The sequence below is a fragment of the Histomonas meleagridis genome, assembly GCF_020186115.1.
Source record: "Histomonas meleagridis strain 2922-C6/04-10x chromosome Unknown contig_146, whole genome shotgun sequence".
Lineage (NCBI taxonomy): Eukaryota > Parabasalia > Tritrichomonadida > Dientamoebidae > Histomonas > Histomonas meleagridis.
In genome coordinates this window covers 518,262-536,131 of record NW_027150775.1, presented here as the reverse complement: position 1 = coordinate 536,131, position 17,870 = coordinate 518,262, and the positions used below count along the sequence as shown (strand labels likewise).

At 30.5% G+C, this 17,870-nt stretch overlaps 6 protein-coding genes across 6 annotated transcripts; 1 reads left to right on the top strand and 5 right to left on the bottom strand.

Annotated features, from left to right (window-relative positions):
- Positions 1–990: 990 nt before the first annotated feature.
- Positions 991–2,589, bottom strand: GO595_001691 (uncharacterized protein; the record flags this gene model as incomplete). Its single annotated transcript, XM_067914517.1, has 1 exon — positions 991–2,589. One exon carries the CDS (start codon positions 2,587–2,589, stop codon positions 991–993), a length of 1,599 nt encoding a protein of 532 aa, XP_067778267.1.
- A 432-nt stretch (positions 2,590–3,021) lies between these two features.
- GO595_001690 (uncharacterized protein) lies at positions 3,022–3,411 on the bottom strand (the record flags this gene model as incomplete). The annotated part of the gene is made up of 1 exon (XM_067914516.1): positions 3,022–3,411. One exon carries the CDS (start codon positions 3,409–3,411, stop codon positions 3,022–3,024), a length of 390 nt encoding a protein of 129 aa, XP_067778266.1.
- A 1,082-nt stretch (positions 3,412–4,493) lies between these two features.
- GO595_001689 (TKL family protein kinase) lies at positions 4,494–6,911 on the top strand (the record flags this gene model as incomplete). Its single annotated transcript, XM_067914515.1, has 1 exon — positions 4,494–6,911. The coding sequence occupies one exon, from the start codon at positions 4,494–4,496 to the stop codon at positions 6,909–6,911; it is 2,418 nt and encodes an 805-aa protein (XP_067778265.1).
- A 422-nt stretch (positions 6,912–7,333) lies between these two features.
- On the bottom strand, positions 7,334–7,699 carry GO595_001688 (PAF1 complex protein; the record flags this gene model as incomplete). The annotated part of the gene is made up of 1 exon (XM_067914514.1): positions 7,334–7,699. The coding sequence occupies one exon, from the start codon at positions 7,697–7,699 to the stop codon at positions 7,334–7,336; it is 366 nt and encodes a 121-aa protein (XP_067778264.1).
- Positions 7,700–11,616: 3,917 nt separating this feature from the next.
- On the bottom strand, positions 11,617–13,561 carry GO595_001687 (ARF GAP-like zinc finger-containing protein; the record flags this gene model as incomplete). The annotated part of the gene is made up of 2 exons (XM_067914512.1): positions 11,617–12,902; positions 13,033–13,561. 2 exons carry the CDS (start codon positions 13,559–13,561, stop codon positions 11,617–11,619), a joined length of 1,815 nt encoding a protein of 604 aa, XP_067778263.1.
- A 536-nt stretch (positions 13,562–14,097) lies between these two features.
- Positions 14,098–14,781, bottom strand: GO595_001686 (pyridoxal phosphate homeostasis protein-like; the record flags this gene model as incomplete). The annotated part of the gene is made up of 1 exon (XM_067914511.1): positions 14,098–14,781. The coding sequence occupies one exon, from the start codon at positions 14,779–14,781 to the stop codon at positions 14,098–14,100; it is 684 nt and encodes a 227-aa protein (XP_067778262.1).
- Between the last annotated feature and the right edge of the window lie 3,089 nt (positions 14,782–17,870).

Here is a 17,870-nt window from a genome sequence, read left to right as displayed (position 1 = left end):
GAAATATCTTAGGTTTCGGTTGGCAAACCGCTTTATCACCATAACGGTCTTTGCATAAAAACAACCAAAACCTTGAAAATCAAAACACGTTCTAATTTATAATCCTGAACAAATTAATATTTATATTTTAACATAAGCATATCCTTGAGTTGTTACAAAAAACAATAAAAATATTTTTTTCTATGTTTTGTGTATATCATTTTTTTATTAAGGTTCAACAATGATAAATATATCAATAAAAATTAGGTGAATAAATTTTTACATGTATATTCGAATAAGCTTATTCATATGAGAAAAAATATTATATTAATATATATTCAATAATATACTGGTGATGAAAAAATGAATTCATTAATAAATAAATGATTTAATATAAATTGGTCATCTACTAATATATTACATAATCATGTAAATCTTCATTTTTGGAAATGGGACAGATATTGTAATGAAACAATATAATAAAGAAACGAATGCAAATAAAGTAGCAAAAGGAATGAAGCAACAAATGTCAATCAAGAAACAAAAAATAATGAAGAAACAAATGATAACTTATATGTTAACGAAGTACGTGAAGAAGAAACAGATACAAATGTTATAATAAAACTCATAACGAAGAAAACAATGATGTAAATGTCAAATATATAAACAATCAAACAGAACATAGTGAAGAAACAAATGTTAACAAAGAAATAAATGAAAATTATGATAATGCGAATGTTCATGAAATAAACAACGAAATAATTATAAAAAGTGAATAAATAAATATCAACAAAGCAACAGATATAGAATTTAATGAAAAAATGAAATAAAACATAATTAAAAGCATATATAAATAAAGAATAAATAAAATCAAATAATGAGAAAACAAGCATAAATAGCGGATATTAGAATCTAAACTCAAATTCAGAAATTTAAAATTTGCATTCATTCATAACCCAAATCATTTTTATTCATTGGTTATTTAACAAACAACATTTGTTTTTTATTTTGTCAATATTCCATCTCGTTTTGCACATTCTTCTTTGGGAACATATCCTTCTTCAGCATGAGCACTTGCCATTCACCGTTTTGGTTCAGCACATCGAAGTATTTCCTTTGCGTCATGTTTGCTATAACGATTGGATTTTGGACATTCTCCACCAAATACGTCATGTTCAGCTCGTTCATAATTTCCGCACCGTTATTAAACTTCTTAATAATGTCCAAAATTTTGGTGCTTATGAATATGTTATACCCTTTCAAGAACATATTATCATAATTCGAGACTAATGTTTGATAACCACTAATGAATGAAACTGGATTATCAATCGAATTAGTTAAAATAGTTTCATCATTTGGTATGTTATCAATGATCCAATTACCAATGTTTATAGCGTTAACATCAGTTTCTTTAACTTTCTCTCTAAATATTCGATTAATCGATATACATCCCGAAATGATACAAATACCAAAGCATATAATAAATATTAATAAACCGAATCCTTTCATTTTACGTTTCGAATTCTTAATGTTATTTAATATTATTATAAAGTTCATCATTATCATTGGTAAAAATATCGAACTCACAACTAAATCATTAGCAAAAAGCGATATTCCTTCTCTCATAAAGCACATAATAACAAACACAACCAATCCAGTTAACACACGATGTTCATACACATCATTATTATTACTACTAATAGCAAAAGGAAAGAAAAACATAAAAAGATATGGTAACCCATATGAATCTAAAAATGTAACAAAATGCGCAAAGAAGATGCCTTGCATTTGGTATTCACGCCATACTGGGAAGTAACTAAAGCGTTCGCTGATTACTTTCGGGATGAGAGACAACGCAAATGGTAACACGTACAATATCGCGTGCTTATAGTTGGACGCAAATATAAAGAAACATATACTGGTGGCAGTGGAAGGTATTAAAGTCGCTAAAAGCCCAACAAGTATATAGTAGGATGGCAAGCTTTTGACAAACGGTCGTTGGCTGCCTTGGATACATGTCATGGCAAATATGCAAATTGGTATGACAAATGAGGAAACTTTGGAAATAATGAAATGGAATGAAAATGTTTGATAATGTGGAGTTTGACCACCAATACCACATTGATGGACAAAGTCTAAGTCGGTATTTGAGGAATATTGTGGATTTAATAATTTAAATAATGCCCAACTGCCACCAAAGAAATAGCACATAACGACCCAAAACTGAAGATTTGGTGCAAAGAAGCGACAAAAGAAGAAAATTGCAGACGTTGTACAGAGACTATTAATAAAAGAAATTAATAATGAAACTTCTGAATAATTGGCACCGCATTCCATAAGACTAGCACAGTAATAAAGAGGTATGGATTGGGAGAAAGAAAAGGTGGCATTAACAAGATTTGGATCTCGAAGTTTCCAAAATTGTTCTCGATGTGTATTAACACCTGTAAGTATGGAAGAAATAAAAGAGTATTCGCTTTCTATTATGAATTTACCAAATCTTGGGATTTCTTTGGGGAATGAATCGAATGCAATTTTCGAGTATTTGATGGTTACAAGCGAAACAATAATGAAAGATAGATAAACGTAAGGTGTCTGTTCAAGTGGCATTGAAATTTTCTTCAAGAATTCTTTTTGATAATACAAGAAATAACCCAAATAAACAATTACAAAGAAGGCAATTTGGAAAATGCTAATAAGAGTGATAATCTGTTCTGATAATGGTATATAAAAAGTTATTGAAAAAAGAATAAAACCTGTTAACATTGCACCTACAAGCCAACCCATAAAAACATGGAAACTGAATGAAATTCCTGTACCTTTGATCAAGAAAATAACAGCTATCCCAAATAGGATGGTAGTTAAGACAAAGATTAGCCAGTACATTTGCTGATTTCATATCACATTACAGTCATTTCATGTAAAGACATAATTTTTGCAATACACTCAAGAAAGAGAGATTTCTTGAAAAAACAAACCAAAATTAGCTGTATCAATGAGAGTCAATATTTACTCAACAAATAACTATATTTATGGAAACATCTATGGATAATGATTTTCCGTGTTGCCAAACATTTGGTTTGACCACATTCTAAGATATATAACACTTGTTTCTGTTGCTTGGCAAGACTCAAATGGTCTTAAAATCATTGGCTTTATTTCTTTATAATCAGATGAAATCTCAGAAACATTCTTTGTTTGAACGACCTTCTTTCTTTTGATTTTTATTGGTTGTTCTTGTTTTAAAGAACTCCAACCTGTTATAAGATCATCTTCTTCAAAGCCGTTAATAGATACAGATAAATCTTCGAATGAATCCATTGGATTAAATTCTGGGATACTTTCAGGAGACAAATTCATATCATAATCAAATTCGTTTTGCATTTGTGGGAATTGGAGAAAGTTGTCATTGCCAAAGTCGTCGAACATCATGGAAAATGAGATGATTTTGATCCCGCCAGCCCTTCCATCTGCTACTGCAACGTGCTATGTAAACCATTCAATTCGAGTATTGAAATTTTAGCGCTCAAAGCCATCGCGCCTTCAGCAAGTGTTAACTTGCTAAATCCACACAAACAAGGTTAAGGATTAAAAATAAGTAAGTAAATGTAATCAATTCAAAAATATTTTCAAAAGATTATTTCTAATTCATATGAGAAGTAATTCATTTCATTAAAAATCAAAATAAATGGAATGACTTTAATAAAGGAATGATTCTATTTTACTTTTGAAGAGCTTAAATCTCAAAAACAGGTTAAATGTACTGCTTATTTGATTTGAGCATAAATTTGCCTTTGCTTGGTTTTATTAATCTTCAAGATTCCTCGAAACGAGAAAAAAAAAAAATTGATGAATGAATTCATAAAAAATTGATTAATGATTATATTATTTTTTGTGTGTTTGAATGGAAATTACAAATTATCATATGTCAGTATATTAAATATCCCGAAAAATCTTCTTTTGGTTTTTGATAGATCAGATATTATATTCATGCTGAAATTAAAATTTCCATTTCTTACATAATAACATCATCAATGGTTTTCACACCAGATCATATAAATGAGTGAATAATAAAAATACTGAGGTAATAATCTTAAATCACAAAATTGTAAATAATGTAACTAACTTATATTTGATAACTATCTTGTAGAAAATCTAAAAGCAATATTCTAAAGATGTTTAAGTTGTGCTTTAGCATATTGAAACTTTTAGATTTTTTTTTTTAAAATCAACCAATACCAATTAATTAATATTACATTGATTACAAGAATGTTGAAATGATTTATAAATTTCCTTTCCTTTAATTAATAATGTTTTTTTTTTTTTTTTTGATATCATTGGTGAATTTGCAAATATTTTAATTTTTTTTATAATATCTTTTAGACAAGCGTCATGCGTATTTTTTGGTGTAGACTTACATTCGTCACATTCTTTATAGGAATGAAAAAAAGGATATTGTTGTTGAAGTCAACGTTTTGAATTATAAACGGTTTAATTGAAACAAGGATTCTTCAATGAACGACACCATTGATCTCTCGCAATTTGTCATTCGCTACGAAGATTTAAAATTTATCAAAACCATAGGGAATGGTGCGTTTGGTGAAGTTTCAATGGGGATTCATATACCAACAAAACAGAAAGTTGCAATTAAAAAATTACATGAAGTAACATTATCACCAACTAACGAGCAACTTTATCTTCGTGAAGTAAAATGCCTAGCATCACTAAGTCATGCCTTTCTTCTACCATTTGTTGGGTACACAGTCAAGTCACCTTATTGCATTATTACCAAGTATATCCCAAATGGCTCATTACATAATGCAATCCACTCTTCTCCTAAAGGGCTTTCACCTTTAGACAAAACCTTGATTGCATATTGTGTAGCTCTTGGCATGAATTATCTTCATCAAAAACAAATGATTCATCGTGACCTTAAACCACAAAATATCTTATTAGATGAGAGTGGCCTTCCTGTTATATGTGATTTTGGAACCAGTCGTCGTGTTGATCAAGCGACTATGACTGGCCAATGTGGCACACCCAATTATATGTCACCAGAATTCATTAAAAACGAACACTATGACCAATCCGTTGATGTTTATTCCTATGGCACTATCTTATGGGAGATGCTAACAGAACAAGTTCCGTTTGGTGACAAAGAAGCTCCACAAGTTGTTTATCTTATTCTCATAAATCAGCAGCTTGAGATACCTGAAGATTGTCCCAAGCATTTATCCAGGTTAATTGAGCAATGTCGTGATACTGATCCAACCCAACGCCCATCCTTCAAAGAAATAGTCAAAGGCTTTGAGAAAGGAAAGTATCTCTTTCCCGGCACGAGCGAAGAAAAGTTCCGAAAGGCCATCAACTCACTCACCAATCAAACTGAGCGTAAACGTTCCGGGTCCACCAATTCAATACTCCGCAACAGTTCACATCAGCCGATATCACAAAACACGCGTCGCTCCATCAAAATTGGGCCACCCCAAATCATCCAATTAGCGAATTCATATTTAGATGGCTTAAAGAATGGGACGCACAAACAGATAATATCATCTGTCCGTTTCTTTGAGGATAATATTGCAGACATCGCCATGTCTAAGATGCAAATCTGGCCTCGCTTCTTAAATGCGTTTGTTAATGCGACGCCAGAGAACATTCCGTTGATGCAAAAGCTTGCGATATCATTTGCACAAACGAATTCCATCTTACAAATGATATCACAAGTCACAGATTTATATTGTTACATTAATCCGATTACATTAGACTTATTTCTTTATGTTGTTTGCTTTGTACCCGAATTAATAACAATACAAATGATAAATTCATTTATTAATTTAATCAGTGATATTAAGTCATCCGAGAAATGTATTATTTTGTTATGTAAAATATTATCATTGTTACCAAAGACTTCGAAGTTAAGAGAATTAATTATAACATTCTTTAAAGATAACATTAACTCTTTAGTTAATATTAAAGGTGGTCATTTGGCTTTAAGAATATTAGCCAATGAAAACGTTCTAATTAATTATGAAATAATTTCAAGTTTCGCGTGCTCGTCAATAACAGAAAATGTAATTGCGGGTTATGAAGTAGCGTTTTCGATAAATGCGCCTTCAACATGTTTCCAATTGTTAAATATTCTAAGTCATATTGTGTCATCTAACCCACAGCTCCGTAATTGTGCGTTGGAATGTATCTTAAGATATGCGAAAAATGTTCAAGGCGAACCTTTGTTTAATTTATGCAGCGCTTTGATTACTTCTGTTTATCAGTTTCAATCAGAGAATGCTCTTTTGTTGTTATGTCGACTTGGAATTAATTCATCACAAAATTATGTACTATTACAGCCAGGTATCATAGAGTTATGGTTAGGGATAATACCTCAGAAGGCGCCTTCCATTTTGAAGTTGTACATAATTTTGTTACAAGATGAAAACAGGGCAAAATATTTATGTTCATTACCGATTTCCGCGAATTTTATTTCAAACGTTTTACAATATGGAGATAATCAAGCACTACTGTCAGCTTGCTGGGTAATAGAATATATCGCAACAATAAACCAGGATTTCGCACAGTTGCTCGAGGACAATAACATGTCAGAAATTATTGTCGAGAAAATTAAGAGCACACAAAAACCGAAACTAATTCAATACTTAACGTCCGCTTTGACAAGAATTGTCAAAGTTATTTACTCTGTCAATTTTTTGGATGTGATTAAGCCGTTGCTGGAATTCATAGAAAAAGCAAACCCAGCAACACCATTCTGCTTGGATTTGTTGTTTTATTTGAGCAAACATGCTGAAACACATGAGACTATGTATAGGTTAAATACTTTAAATATATTAAGAAAAAATTTGGGAAAACAATATGAAAATTATGTAAGAGGTATTGCGGCGAATTTGGGAAATGATAGAAAAAAGAATTTTTGAGCGAAATTGTTAATAAAAAATTGTTTTTGTTTAATTATTTATGAAATTATTTTTTCTTTTTGCGAATGTTATGTAGAAATAATCATTGTTACTAACAATTACAAATTAATGAGAACGTCTCTAAATTCAATTTTTATTTTCAATTTTTTTTTGTTGTTGTTGTTGTTGTTGTTGTTGTTGTTGTTGTTGTTGTTGTTGTTGTTGTTGTTAATTTCATTTTCTTACCTAAGTAAAATAAAGACTCCTATTACAGAGAGCTCGATTATTTCTTTTTTCAGAACTCAATATAGATATGGGCAGATAAAGATTTAATTAATACCTGAATATATTCAATCTCAAATAGTAACAATAAACATTTTTAAGGCAAACAAATTTATTTTTATTTATATTTTGTTTCCTCTTTATTTTGTGGGACTTTTAGATTAGGAATTGGGAACCGGTTTTTCTTCTACAATTCCTTTAACTGTAGCAAACTTGCCTTTGAGCCAACCAAGAATTTGTTCTCTATCTTGATATAGGACGTTTTTAATACCTTTCTCTTTAGAGGCAGCAACATAGTCTGGAAATTTAATGTTGTCATTTATAAGTAAAAACCATATTTGTTCAAGTGTGTATGGTTCGCTTTTGCCTTTTTTGGATCGATATTCTGTGGGCAGATTTAGATCAAGACAAGCATTGTCAACTTTGATAAAACCTGGTTCTCTTGCATCAATTAGTTTTCCTTCGTTGATCCAGTCCCTGAGAATGTGGAGAGGTTTTTCGGTAGATTGGCAAATATTTGGACGCATTTACGACCGTTAAGGTTTACTTGGGAAATATTTCAAGAATTGAAATTATTATTTATCTAGATATCGATTTATCGAAAAGGTATTTTGTTATCTTTAAAAATTAGTAAACTTGGGGGCATGGTAACACTTCATAAAAAAATTGGTGTACCAGGTATTAATGTTAAAAATTCTATGAAGCAGTTTTATAATAAAGTATCATCATAGAGTGGGAAAAAATACCTGTTGGCACCAGAAAAATATGTCATCCTGAGTTTTTAACATGTCAGAATAACTTGAGAGTGTTATGCTTAATTAGATCAGTATCAATTTTCAAAAAATCTTAAGGATTCATAAATAGTTAATCTGAAATTTCATCATTAGAAATTAAACAATAAACACAATTATGGGCATTTTAGATTAAAAAATGATTTGATTAAAATTGTGAAAATATTTTTTAATTTATGATTCATTTTCTTCCTCAAACCTTCTTATAAAATCATCTGATTCGATGAATGATATTGACTCAAGTAAGTTTATCCTTGTTTTGTTTGAATTTATTGTACTGTGGTAATGTCTCACCTTTGTATCAAGGGTAATAACTAATGATACTAATAATTCTTCACTATCATATTCTGTAATAATACCAGCACGTTGAAATGAACAGCTCATTCGTTCAATGCGTGTTGTTGATGCAGTTTGTATAGCAGTAAATAATCTCATGATATCATTTGATTGTAAGCTTAATTCGTTGTCATTTTTAATTCTTCTTACATCTGTTTTAGCAACTGCAAATAAGATCAGATCGAGGGGTTGAACTTGGTCACTTGAGTGTGGGGAAATTATTGCTAAATCAACATTCATAGCAAAACACTCATCTTCAAAAAAGTCTGTGAAATGCTGTTTCAATCCATCTAGAATGATAACAGCAGACTTACCAAAAGATGGATCTCGGCCAGTGTGTCTTTTGATCCTATCAATTATCTCAGGAAAGAATACATTTGTGGCTCAATAAATAAAACATAAAACATCAACAAAACCTTTTTGGTACATGATTATGACTTTATCAGGAGTCAACCCTAGATCATATACTTCCATTTCGTCCAAATTGGCTATCAGATCTGCAGGTAATCCATTGATCATACACGCAAGATCAATGAAGTAGTTATCAATGCATTCCAGGAACCTTCGATTGGCTTGGTTTCTTGATCTTAAAAAATTGAGTCAATGTGGGCAGCTGCCAAGAAGTGGATGAGAAAACATACGTATAATTATCATGAAAATTTGAGTTTATATCTTCACTAGTTCTGTTATAGATATAATCACAATATATCATTCGATTTCATATGGAGAAATCTTTACAGATAAGTGAACACAAAATTTCAATTTTTTTTTATTGATATGATATTGATTTTTTTTTTTTTTTTTTTTTTTGAATAAACTCGTTATATCTCAACTCATTATCACTATAACTATAGTTAAATTTCATACTACAATTATTCATACTTTAAATTTTAATCATTTTAATTTTTATACTGTTTTCTTAGTAGAATTTTCGGATTGCAATTATTTCAGAGAATATTTTGACATTATAACAGAAAATTGAAAGTATCATAGAATTTTTTCTTTTGTCATTTTTATTTCCATGCAATATTTTAAGCATAAATATTTATATTGAAGCACAATTGAATAGGCCAAATATTTTCTCACAAACACGAAAAAAATTGAATATGCATCGAAAAACATGTTTTATTTGCATGGTTTACAAAATCGAAAAATCCGATACGTTCAATTCTTTTCAAATCCGGGAGCACCATTCATCATACAGGGGTTAGAACTAAGTCAATAGGGACAATAAACTGATGTACAAAAATGGAGAATACTTTTGTAATGAAGTCACTTTTTCTATGTAAATTTGAAGGGAAGTAACGGACTCCTTTATTGAAATGTTTTTGTAAACTATTCAAAAACAGTCTCCATTTTTGAACAATGGTCATTATATCTCAGCAAATCGGGCTAAAATACAACATAAATTACCTAAATTTCTTCTAAATCATAGGCCTCTGTTACAATGTCCATGTTGGTTGCCAATCTTTGAAGATCGGATCCATGATTAAATTTCCATCGATTGGAGGAAACCAAGTATGGGAATGCAGATGATAATTCGCTTCGACCTGCGCAGAAAAATGATACCTGTTTTTAATTTCTGTTCCACTTCTATTGATCTCTGATCCAATTTTTTTCCATTGAACGCTAAATTCTCTGTGCTATTTTTATAGAGTTTCGTCTTGATCCTTCTTCCAAAATCTCATGTTAGCTGTGCCAACTTTATCTTTTTCTCTGACAGAATTTCGATGGCTTGAAATTTTTTCCTGATATTTATTTACATCGACGAATAAAATCATTTACAAGTCTGTTAATGATTTCCTTACCTATGTTTTTCCATATATCCTGATAAATTGGGATAAAATTTTCTTCAGGATTTATGATTTCCTTTATCTAATTTTCGCTATTAACAAAAACATTTGCACCTGCATCAAGGCTTTGTTCATTTCCCATTCTTTTAATGTCAATTGTATAAACTTATGAATTTGTTAAATTTACCCTTTTTTACCCATAGTCTCCATTTTTGAACATCAGTTTATTTATATTCTTCTTATCACAATTTCAAAAACGAAATTTTTGAATGGTTTTTAATCGACCAAAACCGTTAATTTCTCTTGACAAAAATCTCTATCATCTTACATACGTTCTTCAACAACAACCTTAAGTTCTGGTTGACTATAAATCACATGGAATGTAACTAAGCATACATTTTTCCCAAATTTGTCAATCATTATATCTGATATTATCTGATATATTGAGTGATATTTCATCTCAGACATTTTTTGATTCAATTTAAGTATAATTTTTTCGCTTTCATTGATAACAGAATGTTTGTCAATATTTTTTATTAAATTGCAGATATTTGTTAACCTTTGTTATATATGTTGCACTGTATTCGATGTTATGAATTTTCAAAGAAACGAGTTATTTCAAACCTTCTCTTTTTCTACATATTCAATTCCCATTAGTACTTGTTATCTCTCCAATGTTGCATGATTCCATTGTGATGTTTCCACAAAAGAACAGAGGCGACGAGTTTACACAAGTGAAAAAAATTGAAGGATTAAAGTTTTGTTACAAAATGGATGATGCATACCTAGATGATTGAATGCTTATATAAAATAACTAAGACGGTTCGTACCAGCCCTTATAATAATAAATAAACAAGGAGGCTAAATTGTTTGATACTTGGAAGAGAAAAACAGTTTTTCTCAATCTTTCGTTATGAATTCTTTGACTTAGATTCTTGAAATGAGTTACAACGAAATTTTTGTCTCTCCAAATGCCTTCCCCTATCAGTTTCCACTTGCTTCCAAGCTCTGATTAAGTTCACATAATATTTCGATCTCATTAATTTTCCAAATTTTATATTTTACCATTATAACGTGGCTGGAGAGGCACTAGGAAGCACTTTCTCATCCAAGATCTCTCACAAGTACACAACTTATAATAAAATCAGATGAGAGTACATCTATTGTCTTTTCATCAAAGTAATACCAAATCTATTTAACGCTGATTAAATTTTCTCAAGTTACCCATTCATATTTTTTGATTTTTCTTTTCATTATTGCCCATATGTTTTCGATAGGATTAAGATTGGATGAATTTGGTGGCCTACCCACAATTGCTTATCAGATATCCACCTTATTGTCGATGCGTTATGTCAGGGAGCTCCATCTTACCAAATGACACTTGTAGAAAGAACGTTCTTTCTACTTTTATTTCTGTTTTATCTCAACTCAATTTCAACATATGTTTACAAAACAGAATGATTCGTATTTTCAATAATTCACATTTCCACGGGTGAAATATTGTTTAATAATTTATTTCGGTTGCTAATTCACTGGGTTTGGAGGTGTGAATTGCTCTGGCTCTTCATCGTCGCCGTGCCAATACGGCAAGAACAGCACTGCCATTTTCTCATCTTGAGCACTCAAAGCTATTTGATAGGGATGAGCTTGCGAAGCTGAAGGGTCACATCCTGCTAACAGCAAAGCCTGGGCCGCAGGTTCATTATGATAATACGTTGCATAAGACAAAGCAGACCATCCATCGTCGATGACGTTCACAACCGGTATATTGTATGCAACGAGTAAAGTAGTCAATGCGTCGCCAACCGCCGCAGCGTAATGTAAATCAGTGAAACCATTCAATTGATTTTGTAACTGCCCCTGGCAAATTGCCAAATAAATTTTGGCGTAGTCGTTGTTTTTGATAGCGCTTCGCAGGTCGACTTTCTCGACATTCTTGTTCATAAATGCACCTTCCATATACTTCTTCCGAATGAATTCTTCTCTTTGCTCTTTGCTTGCATTCTGATCGATTTTCTCATCGCCAATATTTTCTTCAAGAATCTTATTCACATTTTCATTACCTAAAATTTCGAACAGTTTCAGCGTTTGCTCGTCCAAGTGATCGAGTGTCAATGAACGAACTTTAGATAATGTTGTGGTTAAACTTCGATGTACACCAGAACAATGTATACATATGCAAGTACCCCAATTAATGCAACACCACGAAGGATTTGGTGCACCGCAATCGCAACAAACTTTGTTACATGGGATGTTTGAAGGTGATATAATTTGTTGATTATTACTTTCGGCTTTAGAGTCAGAAACGCCAACATGTTCAAGTAGATATTGTACGTTGTTTTGTATAACTTTTATCCATTCATCTCGGTCATAATCACATAATGCTTGTAACGTATATACTTTTTCTTGCGAGATAATTGTAAAGCAGGACTTACGTTCACCATCATTAACCGGCTTAACTGTTGTTAATAACAAATCTAAGACCCCTTGAGGAGTATCTTTTCCATCATGATAATAATACAATTGTTTGTTCTTGCAAATAAAATAGCGTTTTTGCCAACTCTTGGTGAAGCCGGATGAGCCTTTTTTGAATAAATACCCTTCGTGTTCTAATGAGGTTGTTCCTGGGAATTTCTGATGAATGCGTTTCCAATATATCTTATAATACCCCTGTAATGAAACTGATAATTTGTTGGAGTTTTCGCTGAAAAGTTGGACTGCTCGTGATGATTGAGGTAATGCAGATTGTAATGTTGAAAATGAATCTTTGACTGAATCATAATAGCCAAGGCATTGCTTATGTGTTACTCCTAGCAATGTCATAAATACTACAAACTATGTGTTAGAAATTTATAAAAAAATGACATTCCCATTTCTTTTATGAAAATGGGAATATCATAAAAAAACATACTGATGCAGTAATTTCAATCATTTTCTTACGTTCAACAAGCTCAAGTTGTCGACTAAGTTCAAAATCTGATTTACCAGCATCCCAAAATTCTGCAATGAGCTTCATGATCTTTTCTTGGGAATCAATGGTTGATTTCTTCTTTTTAGGTGCTTGAACAAAATAATTATCCAAACACTTATTAAGATTATCAAATTCATGAGCTGCTTTAGATCCTTGTGTGACAGCCTTTTCAATGTCCTCTGAAACAAATTTATCAAGGTGTGAAATAATTTGTTGATTAACTTGATTATAATGATCTTTAATTGTTTCTGTAAAATTGATAAGAAGGTCATGAATTGATGTCAAAGCTGGATCGCTTTCATACTTTGAGTAGCCTTTAAAAGCAACAGCCAGTTTATTCATGCAATCACATAAAGAAAGGCCTACTTGTGTGTACTGTTCGAATGTTTGCTTTGTATGTTTAATGTTCTCTTTGAGACTTAGTATTTTCTGAACGCTTTTCTGGAGCTTATAGGCATGAAGTGGGGATAAACGAAGGAACTCAATATTTTCATTCATTTGTCGAATTATCCACCCATAACGGTTATTCGAATGTAAAATCACAAATTTGTGAGAAATCCATGTGTTATAACACATCAAAACCAGTACCACTTTTGAATAAAAATAATTGACAAAGACTACATTTCAATCAAATTTTGTATTGGCACAAAATAAAATCTCAGAAAAAAAAAATATGTTTACGATAATAAAAATAATCAAATTAATGTTCCTGATTTTTTAGATATCAGAAGACATTATCGGTGATACCTTACTGACTAAAAAAAAAATTTGTAATTGTTTAAATATAGTTTCTATTTGAGGTAGTACTATTGCTGAATCGCTTTTCGAATTTTGTTTATGAATCTGTAATAATTTCTTAATATTTGAATAATATAATTGCATATTATTTATAAGTGCTACTTATTGATATGATAGTCACTTACAATGTCCTTAAAACATGTTTAATGCTGTATTGTACCCTAATTTGCTTTAATCTTGTTTTTTAAAAAATTCACTTTTTTACAATTATTTCTATATTTTACTCAGGGCGCCCCTCATTGATGGGTTTGTTTTGGAGGACGAGCACCAAAAATTGAAGAGCCAACACGGACATAATCAGCGCCCATGGTGCACGCAAGCTCATAATCGGCGCTCATTCCCATTGATAGCTTTATAGATTCTAATGGGATTTGTAATTCTTGGGAACATTCCTTTCGAATATCAATTAAAGTATTGAAATCACGTTCGCTTTCACCAGTTTCGCCAATTGTCATTAAACCTTCGAACTTAAGGTTTGGACAGTTCGATGTGATGTAGCGGATAAGTTCGAATAATTCAGATCCTCTTTGTATTCCATGTTTTTGTGGCTCTTGAGATGTATTAACTTGAACCATAATGCTTAATTGCCCTCTTCCTGATCCATAACTATTATTAACCTTAGTAGCAAGTTTAATACTATCAATTGTTTCTATCATGCCTAAATTTGGAATACGACAAACTTTTGCAACTTTGTTTGTTTGAAGGTGACCAATTAAATGGAACTTTGCATCAGGAAGTTGTGGTGCTTTTTCTACCAACTCGTCGACATAATTTTCTCCAAAAACTCGACAGCCAGCTTCAAATGCTTCCCTTAAGTCTTCTATCGGCTTAAGCTTACTTACACTTACAAGTGTTGTATTTGGATTAAGCCTTTTTACATTTGCAGCAATTTTTTGATAATTTTCTCCGATCGATCCCATTAAAATGCCACTTTTATAATTGGCCGACTAAAGCAGCATTCAAAAAATTGATGAGTCTGTTTGAATAAAAAGTCTTGTGCAGAAAAAAGGTACTTCAACTCTAAATTCCTCAACAGTTTTTCGTTGAAAATCAAATTGTATGGATAACTTCGGGTATTGAGTTTAAATATAAATTTTTAGGCAATTTCGACTGCTGAATTTTGAGATCTCGATCGAGATCAATTTTTCTCTTTTTTCTAAAATTTTTAAAAATCCTTTCGAATATTAAAACCCTTCAAGGCTTCTAAAGTAAAGTGTGTTATCAAAATGTATCGTTTCATCAAGAAGCACAAGTTTAAACAAAACTAGCGGTGGAATTTAAATAAAAATCTAAATATAAATAGAAGATATATAATATTTTAATTTTTGCTCGGTTACATTAAAAATCTATTGACTAATTTTTTTTGGTCAAATATTTCTCAAAAAAATGAATTTTTCAAAAAATGATGAAATTTTTTCTAAAAATTTAAAAACGAAAATTTCTTAACAACAGTTTGTTATAAAACAAAATTATTTTTATACTATTTCCAACATATTATGTTATCATCAAAATGAAAAAATATTAAAAAAAAAATATTAAAAAAAAAATACCCGATTATTTAATTTTTATCGATGAAAATAATAATTCATTATTGTACAATATATAATACGATGACACAAAAAAATATGATTGTGTTGGTTACTATGTTTTAATTTTTATTATTCATTGCAAAAAATGAATATTTTGATAATTACAGCACTTTTTAGGTAATAAAATATTTTTATTTTTCAATAAAATTTAATTAAATAATTTATAAAACAACGATTCTAAGTTGTGCTAAAATAAACCACCTGGTTATATAATTTTTTACATCAATTTTAAAAAAATGGGAGAAAATAATGATAAATTTGAATGATTTTTTTTTCCTGGTAGGTTTTATGTTCTCAAATCAATATAATATTTAATTCATCATAAATTAATCATGAATGACTGGAAAAAATCGATTAAATATTATATTTCATGAGTTAATAAAATTTTTTGTTTTAAAATTTAAATTATTGTATAATTCATGGAATGCTTACAGATGAAATGAAAAAAGATGAAAAAAATATGTTTTTTGGGAGTTGAAGTACCTCTTGCAGATATACCTAAAAACAAAGATCTTATTTGATTAGCAAAGAATATTATTTTTGAAGTAAATTTTAAACATTAATTATTGCTAGATTTTACTGTAACTTATTTACAATTAGCCACACACTACTAACCTAACAAAATAACAAAGAATATATTATATAAATCAGAATCATTTAAAGAAATTGTTAAATTATTTTTTATGCAGCGTTGATATTAATGTTTAAGCAAAAGTACTTCTTTTCTCCCAAAAATACATCCAAAGCATTACATTAGGATCATCATATGGTTGAAAAGATTACAAAATTACTTCATGAATAAGAAATTAAATTACAAATGGTTTTAAATTACATTCAAAAAATACTAGCTAATATCATATACCATCAAAAATATATTGGAATTAGTTACATTAAACATTTATTACATTAAAAGGGAATCAGCTAAAATACCCATTAAGAATCAAATTTTTATCCTTATGATTATGTAAACCTGAATTCTTATTTTGGTTTCATTATAACATTCATATTTATGACTAAAGTTTTATGAAGCAAATTTTGTAAAGAAAACCTTTCGCGTGTCTTATAAATCAAACAATGTTTTTATGTAACAAAACGGTTCTAAGTTTTGAGGGTTTTTGAACCAGGACACTCACATAAAAATTCAAAAAAAGTGTTTTTGAAACAATTTGTCTTTTCACTAAAGAAAATTCAAAGAACACCAAAATTCGATTGTAACATATTCAGTGCAAAAAAAGTGTTCGTAAAGAAAACTTTTAAATTGTTCATTTCGTTCTAAAGATGAATATTGTATCTCAGCAAGCACCACAACAAAGGCATAAGAAATATCGATATGTATTCACAAGTAAAGAGGATCAAATCCTCCAAAACCTCGTTAATAATCTTGGAACAAATGATTGGGAATTGATCTCACATCACTTGCCAGGAAGAACACCGCGACAATGCAAAGAAAGATGGTTTACTTATTTATCACCAGATGTTAATCGGACAGCATGGACACCAGAAGAAGACGCGTTGCTTTTTGACCTCCTCCAAAAATATGGAAGAAAGTGGGGATCTATTGTTTGCTTTTTCCAAAATAGAACACAAAATAACGTGAAAAATAGGTGGAATACAATTGTAAGAAAAGCAAAGTCAATCGGACTGAACCCGAATAATAGAAGTCAGTTTGTAGAAACAGGGCAAAGGATCGCTTGTAGATCAATCAGAAATACTTTTGAGGTTCCTATAAAACATAATCCTCCTGAGTTGATAGATCCAATTGTATTTTTCTCTATTAGTAATTTGTTAAATCATCATTAAAAAAATGTAATAATTTAATTCTTTCTGAAAATGAGAATCTTTTTCATTCTTGCATTTCCTAGTGAGAAGATTTAGAATGCCCATTCTAACCACTTTTTGTGAAATTGAATTGATTTAGAGGTATTGGAAAAATTACTTTTTCTTCAGAAGATAAATGAAATGAACTTACCATTCGTATCGAAAATTGTGAAGAATCAATACAAGAGTTAACCAAATTCGTCAATGAATAATTGAGATATTAAATGGTTTCTTATTGGTATCATATAAAAATTACACTGGTTGCATCTGATAAGGAACCAGCGTGTGAAGTATTTGGGTTCTTTGTTTACTTTGCACGAGGTTTTGAATTATCAATAACATTTCAAACGTTGATTTTTAGCATTTCACTTTGTTGGCCAGTTAAGAGTCTTTCATGAAAATCGTGGTAATTAGTAAATCAGATCCATCGTTGAAAAAATAAAGACGTTTTCCCTATTTTTCTTGTGATATGAAAACACGCTAGCGCTTGACAAAAAATATAATCTAATTTGCTCTCTGGCTCCAAGCGAGCAAGTGGGTGGTCTAGTAAGAGATAAACGTTTTGCTTGGAGTGAAAAATTTAACTTTGCTGTGAAATTTAA